The sequence below is a fragment of the Aplysia californica genome, unplaced genomic scaffold, assembly GCF_000002075.1.
Source record: "Aplysia californica isolate F4 #8 unplaced genomic scaffold, AplCal3.0 scaffold01253, whole genome shotgun sequence".
Taxonomy (NCBI): Eukaryota; Metazoa; Mollusca; class Gastropoda; order Aplysiida; family Aplysiidae; genus Aplysia; species Aplysia californica.
In genome coordinates, this window is record NW_004798523.1 from 52,054 (window position 1) to 76,663 (window position 24,610).

At 42.0% G+C, this 24,610-nt stretch overlaps 1 protein-coding gene across 3 annotated transcripts in view; it reads left to right on the forward strand.

Annotated features, from left to right (window-relative positions):
* LOC101862008 overlaps nucleotides 1-24,390 on the forward strand; it is a 37,175-nt gene extending 12,785 nt beyond the window's left edge. For all 3 annotated transcript variants that reach the window (XM_035973466.1, XM_035973465.1, XM_005112383.3), the window contains exons 4-12: nucleotides 2,280-2,659; nucleotides 4,892-5,041; nucleotides 10,022-10,165; nucleotides 11,796-13,875; nucleotides 15,321-15,557; nucleotides 16,929-17,050; nucleotides 17,549-17,670; nucleotides 20,157-20,286; nucleotides 24,037-24,390. In XM_035973466.1, the coding sequence (XP_035829359.1) occupies nucleotides 2,280-2,659; nucleotides 4,892-5,041; nucleotides 10,022-10,165; nucleotides 11,796-13,875; nucleotides 15,321-15,557; nucleotides 16,929-17,050; nucleotides 17,549-17,670; nucleotides 20,157-20,286; nucleotides 24,037-24,072 (3,401 nt within the window). In that variant the 3' untranslated portion in view covers nucleotides 24,073-24,390. The remainder of the gene's footprint in view (nucleotides 1-2,279; nucleotides 2,660-4,891; nucleotides 5,042-10,021; nucleotides 10,166-11,795; nucleotides 13,876-15,320; nucleotides 15,558-16,928; nucleotides 17,051-17,548; nucleotides 17,671-20,156; nucleotides 20,287-24,036) is intronic.
* The last annotated feature ends 220 nt before the right edge of the window (nucleotides 24,391-24,610 follow it).

Below are 24,610 nucleotides of genomic sequence, written 5' to 3' on the forward strand. Positions count from 1 at the left end.
CGACAGGACTGTAATAGTGCGGTAGAGATTTAGATTCTTGCCTCGATTCTCGGAGTCTAGGCTAGGAACCAGGCTAAAAAAGGGAGACGGGAGGCGTCGACCCTGGGCGGACTCGAAGCTTAGAGTCTGGGAACAAGATCGATTCTTTGAGTCCTCATTGGGACTCGAAAGAATCGATCCCAGAGTCGATCTTGCCCTGGCCTATTCATTATACTGCACGTTAATTGTCCCCAGACCTGGCCAATAAGATGTTTTTATCTGGTGAAATCCCATTTGAACAGAAGTCTCAACGTTCCCAAAGTCGAGATATGATGATGCCTACATTTTTCTTCTGAAAGCATCTTGATCGTGTCTGCTTTTTATCGTCCTTTTTTAAATTTGTTTTTGTTTTATGAACTGCAAACAAAGTGGACTTTTTTATTGTAGAAGGGTACCCCTGGTAGGTACTATTTTTTGGTCTTTCCTTCTGTTGTTTCTGTCTTTTTCCCCCTGCACTAAATGACCACTATATGAGTTTCTCTTTCCTCAAAGGTAGACTTCTTCTTGAGTCTTATGGGATAATGGTGAAGAGCTTATCCTTGTTTCCATAATGTGAAGTTGAGCAGTCCTGTGACCATTATACAATGCAGACTGGGGGTGGTTGGCGGGCGCATTGGTGTGGTCTGCTCCTTTTTTTCCTTTCAAACATGAATTGTCCTGATCTCTCTTTCCTTTGTTTTATATGTACTCTCTAGCAACACCTCTAATCTTCAGTATATGACTTATTTGTGTTGCAAGTGCCGTAAATGGGGAAATATTGTGGGCGTTTTTTGTTAAGCGATGTAGTGAAATTTTCTCCTTTTTTGGTGTTGATTTTTGCTGTTAACACTTTTCATTGTGGGCATAGATGGGTGCTCTTGTTTAGTCTGCTTCTTTCACTTATTTTTGCTGCTGCTGCTATTGCTCCTGTGATCTTTGGCCCATAAAAAATCTGTCTCTGAAGAAATGTATTCATTACTGTGCCAACTTACACCTACAACTTAACAGCTATGTAACCCCCGGCGGTGCTATTGACTAAAGTGTCTTTAGGCCATTCCCAAAGGGGGGACATTAACCATGTTCTTATGCACAGTAGAATTGTAAATGGGCTGATTCATCAATGTCATGCTCATAACTGTGCCTGAACTGCCGCAGGGAACTGCTGCTTTTTCTTTCCTAATCCTAACTATGGTCATTTTTCCTCTACTTCTTTTGTATGTTTGCCACACTCTTGTGACCCGCTATTTCGGGGGTGCCTTGATAGTCGAAGCAAACTTTGTGCTGTTGAAGCTAGAGATGTAAGCAGAGCAAGTCTGATTCCCTGTAAGGACTTCTCTGTTGACATCCACCCCTTGGCGCTCATATGACCTTATGCAGTTGCGAGCTATGTAAAACCTCTACTAAAACAACAAAACATAACAGTTACGTTAATATCTTATCTGTATCAGGTTGATAGCACTTCTTTCTATTGGTGAGAGGGCATCACTGTCAGTTCATCCTTTTTTCCTTCTGTCGTTTTTGTCCGTCTGTCTTACTGTTTTGATGTAGTTATATGCTTCTGTTTTGTCAAGATATACTCCAAAATGCTATCTTGGTATTATGTTTAATTTTATGAAAGTAAAGTTCATGTCTCAAGAAATTGATATTGTCATTCATAGTCATATTATTATTTTTACTATTATTTTATTGTTATTATGATGATGATCAAAGTTATTTTTATTATCATTGTTATTAGTATGTCCCCCCTGAAAATAAACTTTTGCTTTTTGCTGTTATCATCACTGTGGAAGAGAACACTTGTAGTAACCTTGTCAGGGTAGGGGACAAAGGGATAATTACCAGCGGTCTGTGCTGTAATGGATAGGCTCTTCAGTTGCTGCACACAAAAGACAGGAGTTTCATTCCAGTGTTGGAAAGTTTTTGTATTGATGCTGTATCCCTCTAAAAATCCTTAGTTGACTCCCGACAGGCAGGTTTGAAGTGCCACGTCTCCTAAACTATTTAAATTGTATCAGTGGGCCTGTAAATACTGATTAACCTGCTCTAACAGCTACCTTTAAAGGGCAATCGCTTGCACAAACAGCCACATCCCTCATTTTCCTTGTGTATCTTTTTACATTGTATTGAAAGTGTAAAACACCCACCTGTCTAAGACTGCCACTTTTCTCCTGACCATAAATGGATTGCCGTCTTGGACAATTTCGGCTGTATTTACAATCATTTTGTGATGTGATAATTTATATTATAATTTATATCTTCAGGAATACGTGAAGAGTCCAGCAGCAGCCCGGGACTGAGCCAGTTGAACCCGTCCACTCCAGAGTTTATTCCTCAGAAGGCTGGGACAACAGCCGGTCAGGAGGCGGACAGTGATTCGGTCCCCTGGAGTCCCGAGTTAACTCCCTCGGGGACTGAACAGAGTTGTCGCAGAGAAGTCTTTGGAGAAAACAGGGAGGAAGTCGAGGGTGCCACATCATCTTCAAAACCACAGCCGCCGAAACAGATTTCTACATCAGAAGTGGGGGTTCAGACAAGTGTTGAAGGCCCTGACCTTGAGAGTTTGTGTGCGGAGTGTCTCCAGAAGCTGTCTCTGTTGAGGTCAGAGACGACTAGCAGTGCCGCTATTTTCTCCAAGACGAAGGTAAAGTATGGCTGAACTAACGGCCTGTAGATTTCTTTGTCATATACTATCATTAAGCTTTTCACTGTTCTGTGCAGAAGATACGAGTTCGATTCCTGAGATGGAAAGTTATTTTATTGAGCATCTTTGGGGGATGCTCTATCCCACTCAGCCCAGGGTGGCCTTGACAGGCAGAGTTGAAACAGTCGGCTCCTTAATGACCTAAATTGTGTTGATGAGGGTGCAAAACAAATACGGTCATTTAGAAATACTTGACACTATTTAAAAAGCATGAATTGTGAAACGGTGAGTCGGGGGGGGGGGGGGGGGGCATCAGGTAAAAGGGAGTCGGCTGGATTTTCTCTTTGTTCATCAAGACAGGATCCCTAATTTTTTGAAAATTTTATTTGGTCTCAGATCAGGAAGATATTAACCCTTTCACTTCCATTGAAATATGTCATGTGCCAGAAGAAACAAAGTGCCCTTTATATTCTGAGCTGGTCAGTACAAAAGGCTAAAGGCAGAGAGTTTTCAATGGTTGGTTTGAGGGTGTCAGTGGTAGATCTTGCTTTTTCCTTTCCCCAGTGTTGTTTCTGTTTTTCTCTTTCCAAGCGCTAGGTATGAATGCTATAGTGTTGATGTGCCTCTCTTTTACTCAAACAAAAATAGCAGTGCCTGAACACTGCCTGATCTATCCACAGGCCCAGCTCAAACTCAGTGATACAAAGTGCGCTTTTATCCATTTATTTTGAGAAGTCACCAGATAATATTAGAGTTCCCCAATTTTTTGTTTGTATTAAAAGAAATGTATGTGCTGTGATATAGTCTGTTGGAGAAGGTTCTCCATATGGACATGGAAGAAATGATGTATGTATCAGGTGCTCTGGAGGGAGATTTCCCACACACAATTGATGACCCACATAAATGAAGGTCCACACAACTGATGAACTACTTAAATAATCCACACAATTAGCCCCTTCAATGCGACAGATATTGTGCCGTGGGAAATCCCATAAACCAAAGCGGCTCAAGGGTGACCCCACTCTACCTCCCAATAACTTTTTTATTTATGAATATTTCCTCATGAATTTCTGCATGTACATTCTACATTAAACCACGTTTCTATTGATATAATTTTAGGGGGCTTTCATTGAGAGATAGATGGAGAAAAATTGGTGTAAGTAACATGATACCAAAAACAACACCACCAAGCAACATAAAACAACACACATTCGAGTAATGATAAACTGAGACCAAAAAAGGGGAATACATGTTGTGTGAGTGTCTGCAGGTAAAGAGGCTCGTACAATCCAAATATGTACATGTAAGCCCATTTGTGTTTACTGCCAATAAATCATTTTGTGAGGTTGATGTGTTAGAACTAGATCTAAATCTAATCTTCTCTTTGAGCTAAAATCTGAACCTGACGCTTTCAAATGGGGGGGGGGGGGGGGGGGTGGTGATAAACATAAAGGGAAGGTACCCCAATAATAATTACGAGATTTTAAGTTACTTCCCTTATAATTGGTATCAAAACAACCTCTGTCACAGTCCCGTAAATTCTATGGGCGCGACAGTGAAGAGGTTAATGACTCACATAACTAATGATCCACACAACCGATGAATCACTTAATCCACATAATTAATGACTCCCTAATTAACTAATGATCCACACAACAGATGAACCGCTTAAATAATCCACACAATGACTGGCATATTTAACTAATGATCCACACAACAGATGAACCACTTAAATAATCCACACTATTAATGACTCGCATATTTAACTATGATCCACACAACAGATGAACCACTTAAATAATCCACACAATAACTCGCATAACTAATGATCCACACAACAGATGAACCACTTAGATAATCCATGCAATTGATGATCCATACAAATAATGATTCTCACACAAATGGTGTCAATATGATTCTTCCTGGTTGTGTAAGATTTCTTGTGGTTGTTGTCAGTATTGCATGTAGTCACAACAATATCTGTGTTTTTATTTATATTTTCAGGAAGCACAAGAGTTTAGATTATCACACTCACACGTTTTCAGAACATTTACTCTGAGCAAAAAAGTCAAGTCTTTATAGATCTACTTATCGATCACTTAAAACAAACGTTTTCAGAATATTTTCAAGAAGCACATTAGATGTTCACTCTCACATGCTTTCAGAATTGACACTGAGCAGAAAAAGTTTTTATAGATCTACTTATCTTTCACCTACAACGATTGCTTTCAGAATATATCCACGGAGCACAAAACCAAGTACATTTGTGGTCAAGCGGCTAGTCTGCTCCGTGACTCACTGGACTTGCTAGAGGACCTGGTAGAGGTGAAAGTGAGGCTGCGTCGAAGGCTATCGGCCATGTGCGAGCAGTTTGGTGCTAAGGTGCTCACATCTTGTTGGTCTTGTCTGTTTGCGATGCATCATGTTGCTCCCCCCCCCACCTGTTTTCTTTTGGCTTAAGGGGAGACACGATTGGGGCCACAAAACTTTTTTTTTGGAACAGATGAAATATAGTCTGGAGTGATTTCCTGGTGATAAAAGGGTTTACTTATGTATTCTGATGGACTTTTCTACCATTCTATCCCATTTGGTTCCTACTAAAGTCAGATTGTGGCTTTAGCCTGCAAAATGGTGTAATTTTGTGACTAATTACTCACTTACATTTAGCATTGTATACTGGTGATAAGAAATGGGTACAGCTTTTTGATTGTGTATAAAACCTAATCTTGTGAATCTTTACGCTTTTCTTTTCATGTGAGTAATACTAAGTAGTCTTAAAAGTAGGTCTCGTGCAATAGAAATAATAATTTGGTGCTTTAATTAGTGTTCACAGCATCAACTTAAAAAAAATTTAAAGTCTGTGGGTGGTTGCCGGGTGCTCTGGTGTGATTTGCTCCTTCTTTTCTATCAAACATCTATCATCCTGATCTCTCATCCTTTTTTGTGTTTGTTACTGTCTTGTAACACCTTTAATCTTCGGCACATATGACCTTATTGTGTTGCAAGTGCCGTAAAACTCTTACTAAATCAAAACAAAACTTGAAAAACTGCTTTTTTTCCTGAATATGTGGCAAATTTTTTTCTATTATTTGTTTATTGATGAAATTTAGGTCTTTGTTTATCAAAGACTGTGATAGCAATTCGTCGCCTATCACACCAAAGGGCGTATCCCTGTTTTCTTACTTTTTCAGGAGAGCGATTTAAAGATTTTCAGACTTTGGTTGCTTCATCCTTTTCCCTTGTCATTTTAGTAAACTGCATCCTACCATCGGGATATTTGGATATTGTGGGTATGATAAGATATCAAACAATGAGCAAGATTGATTTTGCAGTGTTTTGTATAATTTCACTGCGAAAATGTGCCATCTGTTGGCATACGCCCTTTCGTGTGATTGTTCTATTTTTCGTCCTGTCCAGAATCAGTGTATACGCCCATGTATACGCCCTGTGTTTGAGTGTCCACACAATTAATTTCAGTCTTCAGACTGACCAGTAGAGGATAAAATTTCTCCAAGACATCACTCCTCACCCCCCCATTCCACCCGCCAACCCCATACCTCTCTGTCTGTCTGTCTGTCTGTCTGTCTGTCTGTCTGTCTGTCTGTCTGTCTGTCTGTGTGTCTGTCTGTCTGTCTGTCTGTCTGTCTGTCTGTCTGTCTGTCTGTCTGTCTGTCTGTCTGGAAAGTCTCCTCTTGTAGAACAAAGCATCTTCATGTGAAATTGGTAAGTATATGACCTGCTGGGGATCAAAGTTCCCAGCCAGAATGCTGTGGTCAGCTTGAACCATCTTCTTGCAATCCCCCTTAAGTTGTCACACCTTTTATTTTTCTGCATCGTGCCGATTGTAAATTTCCCTGAGTTCATTTTTCTGTGCTTCGTCCCCTTTTCAGAAAGAGTTGCAGATTGAGAATTGGTCCTTTTTAGGACTGTGAAAGGCCAGGTTTTTTTGTCTTAACACTTGTCTGAATGTGTGAAAACTTGGGATGTCATTGCATGGATTTTTTTTTTAACGAACAAGTCGTACATTTTGGACAATGTGAGGTCTGGGTTGAGATACTCTTTGCTGGAAGAGGCCCCACAGTAGTGCGATTCCACGTGTGGAAATCTGTCAAGGTGTTGACTGGTTTCTCCCTGTTTTGTTCTTCTCTTGTCTTCATCTGCTCCGATTGCCTGCCCCCTCGCTTGCCTTCTTCCTCAATGCCGGTCTCTGTAATCTTTGACAAAACAACTCGGGCACATTTCTCTGAAATACCCAAGGTTGCAATGAATGTGTTCCTACACACTTTCAAACGCTTTCCACTGACTGTGATGTAATAAACATGCGTTTTGCTGCGTCGAGAGTTTGGTTTCCCGACCTTGGGCTCTGTCGTCTCAATATGCCACGCAACGAACTCTCGCTGCTTCTGCAGGTCAGCCAGTTTATAAAAGTCCTGAAATATCTCCTTCCTATCCGTTCCTGAGATTCCAGAAACTGACAGCCAGCTCTCGTACATTCCATTCAACGCAGCCCTTTCTCATCATTCGTGCTGGAACAAGCTTTGTCGTGTCGGCGCTCATGTACTATTCGCAACATTGTCGCTTTCTTTTTGCATCGTTCTTCGTGATGATTCTCTTCGTTTCTTTGGCGACGCCTGGCGGGCTGACCCTTCAACTTCAAATGATTCTGGTAGCCGCTCGTTGCTACTCTGGCTCTCATTGGTCTCAAAATCATTGTGCGCTATGGATTCAGAGTTTGTTGATTGCCCTGTCTTTCCATGTTGACTACAAAATACTGGAATTTCTAGGAAATGATCATAGCAGAGGAGAACTAAACATCCGGTGCATGCTGCAAATACTTCAGTTTTGCATTTTTAAAAATTTACTTTTGCCTGGTTTGAAAGATGGGTCCGTGTCCAAATCATCGAAGTAACCAAGGCCAAAAGATTTTGTCTTCATTCTCAGCCTCGTGTTGATCAGGAAATTCAATTGTCATTGTAGGCCTACATTTCCTAAGTTTAACTAACGGAATGTCATCTGCCAAAGTCGGAGTCACCACAAGAAAAATCCCCGATAGTCTGAGTACAAGCTAAAGAACAATTTCGGTTGAGTTTCTTTGTGTGTGTGAGTGTGTGTTTGTATGTGAGTGTGTGTGTGTGTGTGTGTGTGTGTGTGTGTGTATAAAATATGAAGATTCAGGGGCTACTTACATGGCTCACCAAGTAGACATGTCTTCGGATCAATATAACAAAGTCTAAGTCCTGATGTTTTTATCACTTCAGTCTGTAGCACTGCCCTTTGGGGGGGGGGGGGGGGGGTCTAGATAGCGTTGCCTTCTAGTTAATGAGTGTGGAATAATACGCTAATGGAAAAACATAGCTGAGCTATATTCATATGTATTTTCTGACAAAAAGTAGAACTGATTTAAATTTGATCAAACCCAAGTTTGCTTTTTCTAATGGTTTCCAATAGTCAGCAGGCAAGCAGATCACGTTGTGTGTGTGACAGTAAGCTGCAAGCAACAGTAAAGAAGTGTAGGCTAACAACACAATAAGGACCGCCTCATTTTCACTCTTGCACAAGCAGGATTCGCTGCAACACAGTGCGTGTACTCTGTGTTGTGTATCAGGCCTATTGCATTAGAGGAGGGCCTAATATTACAATGATATTACGTTATACGGCCTTGGCCTGTGCCAGAAAAAAAGACAAAAGTGTTCCTGTCGCTCACACGAAGGGGCGTATCCAAGGTATACGTCCTTTCGTGCTAACAGAATTGATCAAACTTTGTATCAATTTTTTGCACACGAAATGGCGTAAGCCTGTGTACGCCGTTTCGTCTGATTCGGCGGCGCTGAGTGTCAGCGTACGCCCTTTGGGATTTTATACTGCTAGTACTGTAGTTTTAAAGCTAGGGATACGCCGTTTCGTGTGAACATAGATCTGAGGCAGCGCTATCTACTAGTAGTAACAACTGAAAACTGCCAAAATCTGGAATACACCCTTTCGTGTGATAGGCGACGAATTGTTCATTGTCACCCAAGAAAGATAGACCAGAGAGATCAGTCCATCGACATGCTCTGCGTTTATGTTGTTGCCAGGACGTGTCAGTTTTTCTGTCGACATTGAATGTCCTGCAAACAGCAGAAATGCCCGGAGTATGCTGATGACCTGATTTCTCTGATGTTGAGTTAAACCTACCATCTTTCTTGGGCGACAATAATAAAATGTTAATGTGGTTTTTGATAAACAAAGACCTAAAAACTTCATTAAAAAACAAAGAAATCTGCCAAGTGGTCAGGAAAAAATTTCTATTTTCTATTTTTTATGTTGGTGCTGTGAACACTAATTGAAGCATCAAAATGTTAGTTTTATAATAAAACTTGACATACTTTTAAGACCACTAAGTACCGTATGACTCACGTGAAAGACTAGATTTTGTATACAATCAAAAAGTGTTCCCTTACTTTTGACCAGTTTGATATAAACCATCAGTTGGGTGTGAGTGATAGTATTTGTAAATTCCAAGGGGCTGGTTACCCCATGTTTTAATTTTTTATCTCGTCTTTGTTGTTGGTTTTATTTTTTCAACCTGTAACAGCACGATGTTCTTTAGGTTTAGGAAGAGTTTTACGGCACTTGCCACACAAGAAGGTAATATAAGTGCCGAAGATTAGAGGTGTTACAAGAGGGTAACAAACACGAAAGAGGAGGAGAGATGTGGACTATAAATGTTTGATAGGAAAGAAGGAGCAAACCACATCAGAGAGCACCTGCCGACCACCCACACAGGATGTTCTGCTCCTCTACTTTTAAGGGAAGCAGAAACTTGAATTTTAATGAGCGTTTTCATTGACTTAAGTCAGCTGTTCTTTTTCTTCTTCTTTGTTTATGTGAGATACTCAAAAAGTTTTGATTGGCATCTGTGGTGCAGTAGTTAGGCTCTTTGCTGTCATAACCAAAACACATGGGTTTTATTTCCCTAATGGGGGGAGCTTTTTTTTATCAAGCGTGCCTGACAGTTTGCTATGATTCTGTATCCCTCTCAGAACTTTACCTGTGTTGACCCTGACAAGAAGGACTGAAGCAGCTGGTCTTCGAAATGATCTAATTTTTCTTGATGGGGGTGTAAAACATTTTTAATCGTATACAAGTACCACATACTGCAGAAAGAGGTGGATTATTAAAAAGTGGAGATATCAATGAGTCTGCTCAGTTTTCATTATAAAAGAACCCCCCCCCCCCAAAAAAAAAAAAAAAAAAAAGCAGAACTATACATTTGAAGAAACAGGGGGAAAATGAGGCACTCAATAGCAGCTTAGATTTTTGTTCGCTTTAAATATTGACACAGAAGGTGACAAAAGTTTTGTTGTCTATCTCGTCACCCAGCGGTCAGCCAGGACATGCTGGGAGGATGAAGTCATCTGCGACTCTGCAGCCAATCTCCTGGCAGACTCGCCCAACCTGGCAACTGCTGAGAACAATGCCAAATTTTTCCGTCTGCTCTCGGAGAAAGTGAGGAGTCATTTTGAGGTAAATGTCCGGAGTCGCCTAAGAAGTAATTATCTATAGAGTCACCTAGAAGTAAAGATTTGAAGTCGCATTTAGCCTGAGGTAAATACCTGGGGTGGGTGGTTGGTGGTTGCTCTGGTGTGGTTTGCTCCTTCTTTCCTATCAAACACCTATCGTCCTTTTCTCCCCTCCTTCTTTTTTGTGTACGTTACTCTCTTGTAACACCTCTATTCTTCGGCATTTATATGACCTTACTTTGTTGCAAGTGCTGTAAAACTCTTACTAAAACTAAAAAACTGATATACCTGGAGTTGAAATTACCCTGAGGTATATATCTGAAGACGGATTTACCCTGAAGGTAAATGTCTGGGGTTGAAATTACCTTGAGGTAAATATCTGGAATTGGAGTCACTCTGAGGTAAATTAAATATGTTTCTTTTATTTCATTTCTGTCTGTTTGTTAGACTTTTTCCCTGCACTAAATTGGCATACTAGGACACGGTAGTAAAGCAGCGTTTATTTACACGTTCTTATTAACCATCTATTAACTAGAGAGGCTCCTTGAAATGCCGCCAGTCGCAGCCAGTTAATGATGCGCGGGTGGTTGGGGGGAGGCGCTGTGATGTGGTTTAGCTCCTTCTGTCCTATCAAACACCTATCGTCCTTCTCTATTCCAGACCTGTAAAAGTTCGTGCAATTGGAATGGCCAAAATTTTCAAAGGAAATGTTCGATTTCAGCAAGTCTTTAAAATTGGTGAATGTGATGGAGTTCACACTTGGAAAATGTCCAAAAATAATTTGAAGATACACAATAACTAGGCCTGTAAAGTGATCCTGATCAAAGACTGGTTGAAAGTTCATTTCACAATCTTCTGTACGGCAGTATTTTGAATTCACTGGAGTAGTTACATGATTTTTTAAATAAAATCTGTGGGTATCGAGTGCATACCTCTAGTCACAACTGTTACAGAGGAAGAAACATTTAAATAAATAACTTGCTCTTGCTGTGCTGCAGGGGAAACAGCCTCTTTAGAACCAGTGTACCCTTCCTAACATTGTCACATTTTTTTCCAGATCATATAAAGAAATTCTTTTTTTGTTTTTAATTTTTCAACATGATGTATAGTAGTTTAGGGGCTCAGTCCCTTATTCTAGAAATTCAGGGCAGGACAGCTCCTTATGGAGCAAATGTTTGGTAAGCTTTGCAGAGAGAGAGCCAACGAATGATGATTGTACTTCATTGGCATTCAGAAGTCTTGTCTTAACTTTTCTTGTGAGAAATTAGAAATGGAGTATTGAAGGTTCAGGAAAAAGTCTGGAATTTTTCTTTCTCATTAGCTAGAGCTCTGTCTAACCCTATTTATATTGTTGTTGATGTATGGACAGGCCGAAGGGCTAGAACCCAGATGGCCGCTGGATCGGAAAAGTAAAGTAAAGTAGTAAAAGCTAATGTATGGCTTTAGTTAAGTGTCAAGCTAAGAACTTCAAAAAAAATGTTTTGCGGGTGGTTGGAGGATGCACCTGGTTGATCCTATTTCTTTTCTTTACATCTGCTGTTTCTGTCGATCTATCTCACTCTTTCGAAGCACTAAATGACCATTATTTTGTTGATGTATCTCTCTTTACTCAAACAAGCAAAAATTTCTTTCAGATGGCCCATGACTTGCTGGCAAAAGTTTCCAGCAATGATGAAATGCAGACGTCTGAGCCCAAGCTGGAAACGTCAAGCTCTGTCTCACAGCTATCTTCTGACTGTTCCAACAAAGTGCCTCACACTCCTCTCACAGTTCCAACAGCGAAGGTTTCACTTCCCCTGCCCGCTCAGACCGTTGCTGGGCAGTTGCCAGATGCAGACCCGTTAACAGATCTTGAGCTCATGTCTAGTCTCCTGTTGGGCAGCCCGGGCTCTATGGATGCGGCTTGTCCGAGTCTGTCTGCATCGTCTGTGCCCACGATGGCCATGGTTGGTCTCATGCCACAGAACCTAGGACTCTCCACTGGGTTGGAGCAGAGATCTGAACCTCTTCAGCCCTTTCCCAGTGTTGGAGGGCTTCTGCCGGGTGCTGTGGACCTGCCAGGGGCTGGGTCAGAGCTGTTGGGACATATCGGCCATCTTGGACTAGGGGGAGGGAGTTCTCAAGCTACTCACCAACAAGACATATCCCGAAGTCTTGCTACCACTGTTGGGAATGTTGGAAATGTGTCAGAAATCCTGGACCCTAGTAGCCTTGACCTTCAAAAACAGCTGGAACTACTGCGATTAAGCCAACTGCGGCAGTTGCAGTTCCAGAAATTAATTGAAAATCAGAAGGCGCAAAATGATGTGCAGAATAGACTTGGTATTGGTGTAGGTGTTGATGGCAACTTCCCTCTAGCCAGTACCGACCAACAGCTGTCAGTGCAGAAACTTTTGGAGAATTGTTTGCCTCTTGATCATGCACAGGAGAAACTCCGAGCGGGTCTGGACATAGGTTCAACTGGGACAAGTGTGGAGGAGGAGACCTCAGAGGTGGACCTGAGTTTTTTTAACGCGCTAATGGCTCAGAACCATCAGTCTGTACAGGGGCTCAACTCCAAACTGGAAGAAGTGAAGTCCTCGGCGTCTGAGTGGAGAGATCCCACAGAGCTAGGACGTAATAGTGATGTCAATGGTCAGATAGATGGGCTGGCTTCGTGTGATGTTGCAAAAGCCCACACAAAGCCTAGCACCAGGAAGTTACGGACTGTATGCAGGAAAAAGGTCCCGCCCCTGGATCTCCGTTTTCAGAGGTCTACGAAAGGTGAGGAAGGGTCGTTAAAGACAGGGGCTGGTCAAGTCAATCGTATCATTGACAAGCATGATGGTGATATTGTAGGATCACACATTGGTGCTGGTGTGTACGAAAATGGTGATGGGTCAAGTGCTGTTCAAGGAAGAATGAATGGTTCTTTAGCTGGTGTTGTGCACGCGGCAAGTGTTTCTCCTACACCGACAAACATCGGAAAACGCATGAACCCGCTGCAGAGGAAACGCTTGAAGATGCAGCATCAGCAACAGCAGACTGACAGTGACCCTTCGTCTCTCAAACCAGGTCTAAACTGTGCAGAGTCGAGGACCCAGGAAGCAGCTGTCGCTCCGAAAATTTTGGAGGGTTTCAAATATGGCGCTCAGGCAAACAGCTTTGTGGAATCTGCGACTCTTTCTCGTTGGGAGTTTTCTGCAGAGGAGGCAGAACGCAGAATTTCGGCACTTGAAGAGAGTTCTAGTGAAGGCAAACAGGAAGTCTGTGATGCCGGAGCCTCGCGCAGTCGATTGTTCTTCTCTAACCTCGACGCTGTGTTCCCACTCAAGAAGTCGAGGTCAGGTCCTGATGAATCTTTCCCACACACCGGTTTGCAGTCGATCATTCCAACAGAGATGTATGGGCATCGTGGACAGATCATGGGTCATTTTTGTAATGAAGATGACCTCAGATCAAGGTCATCATCTTCTGAATACAGTTCAACGAAATCATTGGATTATAACAGGAAACATTGTGAAGTGCCTGTGGGAGTAATGACTAGTTGTGCAAATGTGGACGACACCATGGACAACACAGCTCGTGTGCATGGTGACGTGTCTGGTAGTTGTTCAACGCTATCTAGAAGGTCCTCGGACAGTTCGAAGGCTGTGGACGCTGAGGAGGAGAAGAGTGACCAGTGGCCCGTCTCAAGGTCCACCTCAGGTTCTCTGACTTCATGCAGACAGTCAGGTGAGGACCTCTCACGGGGGCTTTCTTTGTAGCGGGTTGGTTGGAGGGCACTGCTGATTTGTTTCCCTTTGTACCTTTTGTTTTTATTTTGCCTTATATGGTTCTTTTCCTCTGTTCTTTCTTTTTTTATCTTGTCTTTTATGGTAAAAATCTACTTGAGCTCAGTATTGTGAGTTAAAAGTGTCTTTACTCTTTCGCGCATGATGTCGCAGTAATCCACGTGACCTCCATAGAGAGTAGATAGAGGGGACCTCGGATGTGCTTAGTAGGTCAGGTAGGTTCAGAAAGGAAAGCTCTAGTAGACTTTTACCCTCAACTCTTACAAAAACTTTGTGGGTGGTTGGCGGGTGCTGTGGTGTGGTTTGCTTCTTCTTTCCTATCAAACTTCTATCGTCTTTATCTCCCTTCCTTTTTGGTGTTTGTTCCTCTTTTGTAACACCTCTAATCTTTGGCACTTTATGACCTTATTGTGTTGCCAGTGCCGTAAAACACTTACTAAAACATACAAAAAAAACCTTCTTTGTCTCCTTCTTTTGAGGTTTATATGATAGCTACAGAATAGATGGGAAATTGCGTAGCTAGTAAGATTGTTTTCAGAAAGGTACAAGGATGTTTAAGTTTCCAGAAATACATGTAAGTCCTGACACTTTTCTTTCTGAGCTATTATTGTCCAGATCAGTTTGTTTTGGTGGATGACTGGTAGGTGCTCTCGTCTATCGTCCTGATCTCTCCTCCTTCTATTTTGTGTTTGTTCCTCTCTTGTAACACCTCTAATCTTCGGCACTTATATGACCTTATTGTGTTGCAAGTGCCGTAAAACTCTTTACTAAAACTAAAAAACTCGAATCTTCAGCTTTTATATGACCTAATTATGTAGCATGTGCTGTAAATGCTTGTAAATTAAAACTAAATGTTTTCTACCCCCTCCCCCCGGGGGCAGTGCCATTGACTGAAGTGTCTTTAGGCCATTGGCCTAAGATTGGATATTTCTCGTTCTAATGCAGCACAGTAGAATTGTAAATGGGCTGATCGAACAATGACAATGTCATGCTCATAACTGTGCCTGAACTACAACAGGGAACTGCTGCTTTTTCTTTCCTAATCCTTACTATCGTCATTTTCCTCTACTTCTTTTGTATGTTTGTCACTCTCTTTTGACCCGCTATTTCCGGGGTGCCTTGATAGTCGAAGCAGACTTTGTGCTGTTGAAGCTAGAGAGGTGAGCAGAGTAAGTCTGATTCCCTGTAAGGACTTCTCTGTTGACATCCACCCCTTGCCGCTCATACGACCTTATGCAGTTGCGAGCACCGTAAAACCTCTACTAAAACAAACAATAAATGTTTTTTATAAGAAATTGGCCTTTGTAATCTACAGCACTGTTATGAGAATCTCATGTATGTCTCAGTAATGTGATTCCCCCTCCCTCCCCCCTCTCCCCCTCACAGCTCCAGGTTCAGGCCTTGAGAACATTTTGGCATCTGAAAAAATTTCGTACGCTGTGACAGCCTCCAGACACAGGCCGCAGTCAGCAGCTGTCAGCACTCACGGCGACATTGTGCTGGAACAAGAGCATGGCCAGTGGGAGAAGAAGCCGTCAGTGTGTGCTCCCCAGGCTCGGATGAAATCATCTATGTATGATCTGGATGAGTTCTCTCTAGATACAGATGAGCTCATTTCTGCCAGTAAGTCAAAAAGAAATTTTTTTTGGTTGTTATTTTCATCGTGTCGGAGGTAGGCTTCTTCTTCCCTGCCTCTCGAAGATAATCACTTTTCATCTCAAAATGGGGGGTCATTTTAGACAGGTTCAACTGTATCTTTGTTTCCGAAATGAATATATGCATGCCCTGTTTCTATCTACATAACTTTTATTTTTTGTGCAGTCAGGTAAGGACTGAAATGTACTATTTGAAGCCAGCATCCCAGACTGTCTTTCGTAAAGGATTTGTGGCATCATTGTGCAGTTTGTTGAAGGGATACCTTAGAGCCTTTCAGTGTTTTGCCTCACTTTTCTCTCACTCAGCCTGCACTCACACTCTGCTTTTACCAGCTGTTTGCGTGCTGCAGTTTGCTTACCTACCTTGTATGCATTACAAAATGGGGCTGGGTGGGTGGTTGGTGGCTGCTCTGGTTGTTTTGGTCCTTCTTTCCAAAGGATCTATTAAGAGGCACTGTCAAGATGTTCAAAAGGTTGAATTTATAAAAGCTTGACATATTGAATGATATGAAAACAAAAATTTTGTACGTCAAATTCCTCAAGACTGGGTACTTAGCTATGGTAGCGATATGCAGCTCAAGTGTATTGGTCTAGTTGTTTTTGTTCTTACTTGCTTTTCATGTTAGGTTTCTTCTGTTTGCTGAATTTTTTTTTCTGTGAGTGGTTTGCGGGTGCTCTGTTGTGGTTTGCTCCTTCTTTCCTATCAGACATCTATCGTCTTTATCTCCCCTCCTTCTTTTCTGTGTTTGTTACTCTCTTGTAACACCTCTAATCTTTGGCACTTACATGACTTTATTGTGTTGCAAGTGCCGTAAAACACTAAAACTAAAACTTTTCTTTTTCTTTGAGTGCCTTGAGGGTGTCACTGGTAGGTCCTACTTCTTTTCCTTTCCTCTGATATTTCTGTTTGTCTTTATTTTAGGCTTGTTAGTTACAGGTGATTTTAGGAGTCGTGGGACCATTTATTTGTTATGCAACAAATGTCGTCAATGTGTCTTAGCTTTTGTGTTTATCAGGTCTTGTCTGTCGTTCAAATTTCTGGAGTAGGTGGTTGGATGACACCATTTGTTGGTCCTTCTTTTCTTTCCTCTGTTGTTTCTGTAGGCCTGTTTTGCTTTTTCGTTGCATTAAGTGGGTGGTTGGCATGTGCTCTGGTGTCGTTGGCTTCTTCTTTGCTATCTACATTTTTTGCCCTTGTCTCTCCTCCCTTTTTGTGTTTGTTACTCTCCTTTAACACCTTTGATCTTTGCCACTTACAAGACCTATTTGTTTTGCGAGTGCCTTAAAACTTTTACGCAAAATAAAGAACATTACCATTCTCAATTGTTTATATGTTCAGGTAAGAAGAAGAAGATGCCAACCGCGCAGACGGGGGACTTGGAGGAGGACAGAACAGATTGTGTGGAGGAGAAGGTTGAGCGGCCGGCTGCCTCGACTCTCCATGACGATGGCTGGAAAACGGTGTGGAGATTTTTCTTGTGTTGAGGCAGTTCTGGGTTTTCATGGGTCTCAAAACTAATGACTTCTGTTGTGCTTTTTTTCATAGGGATCAGGGGTGGGGGTGTGGGGTGTTAATCGGCTCCTTTCATCGTAAGACTGCAAACTGACCTTGTTGGAAGGAAAGTGCGGGTGGTTGGAAGGTGGCACTGGTGGGTCTTACTTCTTTTCTCACTGGTAAGTCTTACTTCTTTTCTTCCCCCCCCCCCCCCCCTTCCAATCTTAAATACTTTTCATGTATAGCTTCTCTTGTGTTGCTAACATTTTATTTTTTTTGTAGATGGTTGGAGGGCATCACTGGGTAGGTCCTTCTTTTTTTCCCCCCCTTGTTATTTCTGTCTGTCTGTCTTACTGTTGCCCTGCACTAAATGACTGTTATTACCTAAATGTGCTCCTCTTTTCTCCAAATGGATCATATCATAAAGTCTGATAGTTTTTTTTATCTGTGTTCTCCATCCTCAGGTGGGCAATCCGAAGAAAAACAAGAAAAGTATAACGGGGCCAAATCTCACTGAGTTCCGGACCTCGGACAAGTTCCACAACCTGACCATGGTGGTCATGGCAACCTTTGACTCCCTCAACAAGTGAGTTTCAGGCTGGGTCAGTTAGTTTTAGTAAGGTTTTACGGCGCTCGTAACTGCATAAGGTCATATGAGCACCAAGGGGTGGATGTCACCAGAGAAGTCCAAACGTGGAATCAGACTTACTCTGCTCACCTTTCAACCCTCAACAGCACAAAGTCTGCTTCTACTGTCCAGGCGCTCCGGAAATAGCAGTTCACAAGAGGGTGACAAACATACCAAAGAAGTAGAGGAAAAATGACGATAGTAAGGAAGAGGAAAAAAAAAAGCAGCAGTTCCCCCTATGTGGCTCCGGCACAGTACCGTATGAACATGACATTGGTAAATCAGCCCATTTACAAGTATACTGTACATAACATGTTAATATCCCCCCTTCGGGAATGGCCTAAAGACACTTTAGTCAGTGGCACTACCAGGCAGGGGGGGGGGGGCTGGGTCAGGGTCAGATGTTACTAAGAGGGTGGTTGGTTGCTGGGTGCTCTGATGTGATCTGCTCCTTCTTTCCTATCAAACAACCATCTCCCTTATCTCTCCCCCTTCTTTGTTGTGTTTGATACTCTTTTGTAACACCTAATTTTCAGTACTTGTGTTACCAAATTGTGTTGCAAGTGCCATAAAAACTCTTACTAAAGCGAAAAGATGTTATGTACAGGGTTGCTTACAGGGGCTAGGTCTTGGTCTTTTGGTGTTTTTTGGTTTTTTTTACTCATTTTGTATTTTGTGTATTGATGAATTAATAGGTTGTTTGTCTTTTTTTTAAAAAAATATTCTAGTGTTTTACGTGTTGAACAAAACAGTTGACTGGCCAACACTCAGTTTAGACCACTTTGGAAGAAAATTTGGTGATCCTAGGTATGACTGTATTTTGACGCAATGGTAGAGTTGTTAACTCTGACCACAACACTTGAGTCACCTCCCTTTGTCTTGCAGGTAGTTGGAAGGTGCCTTTTGTAGGCCCCTTCATCTTGTCCTTCTGTTTTTTCTGTCCCTGTGTCTTATTTCACTAAGTTGAGTATACTGGTCTTTCTGCTGAGTGGTCATATCCCTCTCAGCCTGGGTTGGCCCTTACAGGCAGAGTTAAGCCCACCTCCCAAACAATTTAAATTATGTTGATGGGGATATAAAAGAACATCTGCATAAGAGAAATTTTTTAAAAAAATTGTTGTTGTTATTGTCATTGCTATACAACAAAGCTACGAGCGCAGTCTTTTTCAACAACATTGGGGAATGGTTCCGAACAACAGTGGGAGTATGCCAGGGTTGTCTGCTCTCACCCGCTCTTTTCAACATTTTCTTGGAGAGGTTCATGACATGCATTTGAAGATCATGAAGGAACAGTCAGTATTGGGGGCAGAACGATTAATAACTTAAATTTTGCAGACGACATAGGCGGCCTTGCAGGACAAGAGCAAGAAATAGTCAGCTTAATAGACTGTCTTGAAAAGACCTCCACAGCCTACATCATGGAAATCAGCGCTGAGAAGACCAAACTGATGTCGAACAGCAACAAGAACATCAAAGTGGACAACCAGGTCAACAACCAGAGGCTTGAGACTGTAGGTAACTTCAAATACCTGGATGCAATAGTGACAGATGAAGGATCAAAACCAGAAATAATCTCCAAAATAGCGCAAACTTCAGCGACAGTGACCAAGTTAAAAACCATCTGGAATGACAGAAATATCACCCTCAGATCAAAGATAAGACTGATGCGTTCCCTGGTCATGTCAGTATTTTTGTGTGCCTGTGAATCCTGGACCTTGAATGCAGACCTTGAAAGAAGGATCAAAGCTGTGGTGATGAGATGCTTCCGAAAAATCCTTGCTATCTCATACAAAGATGACATTACAAATGATGATATTAAACAACGGATCAAAAATGAAATTGGACCATTTGCTGACCTTCTCTCTCTGGTCAGGAAACGCAAACTGCAATGGTATAGACACATCACCCATTTATCCGGCCTTGCCAAGATGATCCTGCAAGGCAGCATCCAGGAAAAAAGGCAGAGCAAAGAAGAGTTGGGAGGATAACATCGAGGAATGGACAGGCCTGGACCTCAAAGACACGCTCAGGAAAGCTGAAGACCAGAAGGAGTGGAGGAAGCTGGTGGCCAAATCTTCATAAGCGCCCCGACGGACATCCAGTATGGGATAGGTGAAGGTGATTGTTATTGATCCAGCAACAGCTGGTCTCTTGCCCTTCTGTCCAGTGCCATATATTTTTTCATGAAAAAAAGATTATTGTGTGGATGTGATTTCCTGCACTCAAACAAACCCTCTTTTGTTTGTGGTTGGCGGTTGATCTAGTGTGGTTTGCTCCTTCATTCCTATCAAACATCTATCTTCCTTATCTCTCCTCCTTCTTTTTTGTTTGTTACTCTTTGGTAACACCTCTAATCTTTGGCACTTATATGATCTAATTGTGTTGCAAGTGCTGTAAAAGTTTTACTAAAACTTAACTTAAAAAACTCCCTTTCCCTTCTTCAGGTCAGAGGCCCAGATAGTGCTGGAGGAGGTGTTTAACGAGACTGGGGGGATGACCGGCATGAGACAGCCACACATCCTGGAGCAGGCAGCTGAGGCTGTCAAGGCTTTGTATCCGTGGAAATGCAGCAAGGTCTGTCTGTGTTTGTAGCAGTCATTGTTATTGTGGTGGGTTTTTAAAATAAAATTTCATAGCTGCCAACCAGTATGTAAAAGACACGTATTAATACATTTTTTAGGGTCTCAGTAGAGAAATCTGTTTTCTTATTGGAAAATATTGATTCTTTGTTTTCTAGTATTGCTCCGCATGGTTGTGCTGATGCTGAAGAAAAATTCTGAATTTTCAATGCCAGATTTCTGAGTGATAATGAGAACTTCATCCAGAAATCAATTGAAGATTTCTTTTCGTCGCCTATCACACCAAAGGGCGTATCCCTGTTTTCTTACTTTGTCAGGAGAGCGATTTAAAGATTTTCAGACTTTGGTTGCTTCATCCTTTTCCCTTGTCATTTTAGTAAATTGCATCCTACCATCGGGATATTTGGATATTGTGGGCATGATAAGATATCAAACAACAAGCAAGATTAGTTTTGCACTGTTTTTTATCATTTCACTGCGCAAATGTGCCATCTGTTGGCATACGCCCTTTCGTGTGATTGTTCATTTTTTTGTCCTGTCCAAAATCAGTGTATACGCCCATGTATACACCCTGTGTTTGAGTGTCCACACCATTAATTTCAGCCTTCAGACTGATAAGTAGGGGATAAAATTCCTCCAAGACATCACTCCTCACCCCCCACCCCCCCATTCCACCCGCCAAACCTTTCCCTTTCTCTTCTCCTCCCCTTACCTCTCTGTCTGTCTGTCTGTCTCTCTGTCTGTCTGTCTGTCTATCTGGAAAGTCTCCTCTTGTAGAACAAAGCATTTTCATGTGAAATTGGCAAGTATATGACCTGCTGGGGATCAATGTTCCCAGCCAGAATGCTGTGGTCAGCTTGAACCATCTTCGTGCAATCCTCCCTAAGTTGTCCTCCCCTTTGTTTTTCTGCATCGTGCCTGTTATAAATTTCCCTGAGTTCATTTTTCTGTGCTTCTTCCCCTTTTCAGAAAGAGTTGCAGAGTGAGCATTAGTCCTTTTTAAGGACTATGAAAGGCCAAGTTTTTTGTCTTGAACACTCATCTGAATGTGTGAAAACCTGGGATGTCATTGCATGGATTTTTTTTCACGGACATGTCGTACATTTTGGACAATGTGAGGTCTGGGTTGAGATACTCTTTGCTGGAAGAGGCCCTACAGTAGTGCGATTCCACGCGTAGACATCTGTCAATGTGTTGACTGGTTATCTCCCTGTTTTGTTCTTCTCTTGTCTTCATCTGCTCCGATTGCCCCCTCGCTTGTCTTCTTCCACATTGCTGGTCTCCGTAATCTTTGACAAAACAACTCGCGCACATTTCTCTGAAATACCCAAGGTTGCAAGGAATGTGGTCCTACACACTTTCAAGCGCTTTCCATTGACTGTGATGTAATAAGCATGCGTTTTACTGCGTCGAGAGTTTGGTTTCCCGACCTTGGGCTCTGTCGTCACAATATGCCACGCAACGAACTCTCGCTGCTTCTGCAGGTTAGCCAGTTTATAAACTGTCCTGAAAAAGTCCTGAAATATCTCCCTCCTGTCCTTTCCTGAGATTCCAGAACACTACACTGACGGCCAGCTCTCGTACATTCCATTCTAACGCAGCCCTTTCTCATCATTCGTGCTGGAACAACCTTTTTCGTGTCGGCGCTCATGTACTATTCGCCACATTGTCGCTTTCTTTTTGCATCGTTCTAAGAGTTGATTCTCTTCGTTTCTTGGCGACGCCTGGCGGGCTTACCCTTGAACTTCAAATGATTCTGGTAGCCGTTCGTTGCTACTGTGGGTTTCATCGGTCTCAAAATCATTGTGCGCTATGGATTCAGTTTGTTGATTGCCCTGTCTTTCCTTTGACTACAAAGTACTGGAACTTCTAGGAAATGATCCGTGTCCGAATCATCGAAGTCACCCAGGCCAAGAGACGTGTCTTCATTCTCAGCTTCGTGTTGATCAGGAAATTCAATTGTCATTGTAGGCCTACATTTCAAAGTTTAGCTTACGGAATGCCATCTAACATAGTCGGAGTCACTTTCAGTGAAATGCGAACTTGCCATTCTGGGCCTAAAACAGGAGAAAAATCCCGATAGTCTGAGTACAAGCTACAGAACGAATAAGGTTTGAGTTTCTTGTGTGTGTGTGTGTGTGTGTGTGTGTAAAATATAAAGATTTAGGGGCTACTTACATGGCTCACCTAGTAGACCTGTCTTCGGATCAATACAACAAAGTCTAAGTATTGATGTTTTTATCACTTCAGTCAGCAGCACTGCCCTGGGGGGGGGGGGGTGTCTAGATAGCGTTGCCTTCTAGTTAATGAGTGTAGAATAATACGCTAATGGAAAAACATATATAGCTGAGCAATATTCATGTGTATTGTTGGACAAAAAGCAGATCTGATTTAAATTTGATCAAACCCAAGTTTGCTTTTTCTAAAGGTTTCCAATAGTCAGCAGACAAGCAGATCACGTTGTGTGTGAAGTAAGCTGCAAGCAACAGTCACCAATTGTAGGCTAACAAAACAATAAGGACCGCCTCATTTTCACTCTTGCACAAGCAGGATTCGCTGCACACAGTGCGTGTACTCTGTGTTGTGTATCAGGCCTATTGCATCATTAGAGGAGGGCCTAGAATCTAGTATTACTATGATATTGCGTTATACGGCCCTGGCCTATTCCAGAAAATAAAAGACAAAAGTGTTCCTGTCGCTCACACGAAGGGGCATATCCAATGTATACGTCCTTTCGTGCGAACAGAATTGATAAAACTTTGTATCAATTTTTTGCACACGAAATGGCGTAAGCCTGTGTACGCCGTTTCGTCTGGTTCGGCGGCGCTGAGTGTCAGCGTATGCCCTTTTTGATTTTTTACTGCTAGAACTGTTATTTTAAAGCTAGGGATACGCCGTTTCGTGTGAACATAGATCTGAGGCAGCGCTATCTACTAGTAGTAACAACTCAAAACTGCCAAAATCTGGAATACGCCCTTTCGTGTGACAGGCGACGTTTTGCTGCAGGTTTATTTTGAATGGTTTGAATTTTTAGAATGTAGAAAAGTGTGTGAAGTGTTTAGAGAGGGGTGACTTGACCAATTCTCACGTATTTTACCCGCCACGTGGGTAGGGTCTTTTTTTGTTGTTTAAATGCTATGAAATTTAAATGAACCAACCCTCCCTTCACAAGATACTGGAAATGTCACGTTGTACTCTTGTTCACGCTCAAGAAACATGTGTGCTGATGTCTGTGGTGTCATGGATAAGCTTACACGTGAGGGTTGTGAAACCGATTTCCAGAAGAGGAAGGTATTCTACTGAATGTCTCCCTCTTCTTACTGGGATGTATCCCACTCAACCCCGAGGCGGTCCCGACAGGCAAGGTCAAATCAGCCAGTTCGCACTTGTGTTAAAACTGACCTCGCTATTTACCATCCATCGAATTTGTGAAAAATGTCTCTGTTCTCTCCTAGCCTGCTGTAATAACTTCCTCCTTGTTCTGAGTCTTGCGCTTGTATTTCTCTGGGTAAAGTTGATTTACACACTGCATACAGTGATGTTTATATTTCTCTGTTAACTTTGGATTTACATGGATTTTGGAGTCAGTTTGGCTTCAACCTGCACTCAAATCCACATTCAATACTGCCTTTCTTAGTTTATAAGGGTCATGCTCTGCTGGGTCCTGGCATAAATTATTTCCACGATCCCTGAAACTTGTCTATGGATTAGTTGTCTTATTTGGTGGTCGTTTTTCCTCCTGTAGGACAAGAGCGAGGAGGACAACAACGATTCACCGTAGGAGACGGAGAGTACCAGCGAGAGTGTTTCAGACATCCCCAGCCCGTGAAATGAGAGTCAGAGAGTTCAGGAAGAGAGAATGTGGAAATATATGAGTCAGAGAGTACCATGGAGAGAGTATGTGGGATACAGCTATCCACTGAAATGTGAATTGAAAAGTACCAGCAAGAATGTATTGAAATCTCCTGCCACAAATGTTAATGAGGTCTCAGTCAAAGGAGACCAGGAGTTGGTTGAGCAGGCCTTCATCTGCATTCTTATGCCAACAAAAATAGCAGTATTGGTCTGATTTTTCAGTTTTTACCTTGTATATATATTGCACCTGTTTTTAATAAGCTCATTAAGTATTATTTTTGTGTACACCTCAATTGAATTTCAGTTTTAGATAATTTCCATATATTGTTATGAGGTTGTTCATGGTGTGAGTTGTCTACATGATGTTTTTTAAATTAATTTTTTTTTAAGGTACCTACATTCTTCTTGTCTTTGGGGTTTTGTGTAGAGAAGAAATTTCTTCAGTTTGCTTTCCACATTGTCAT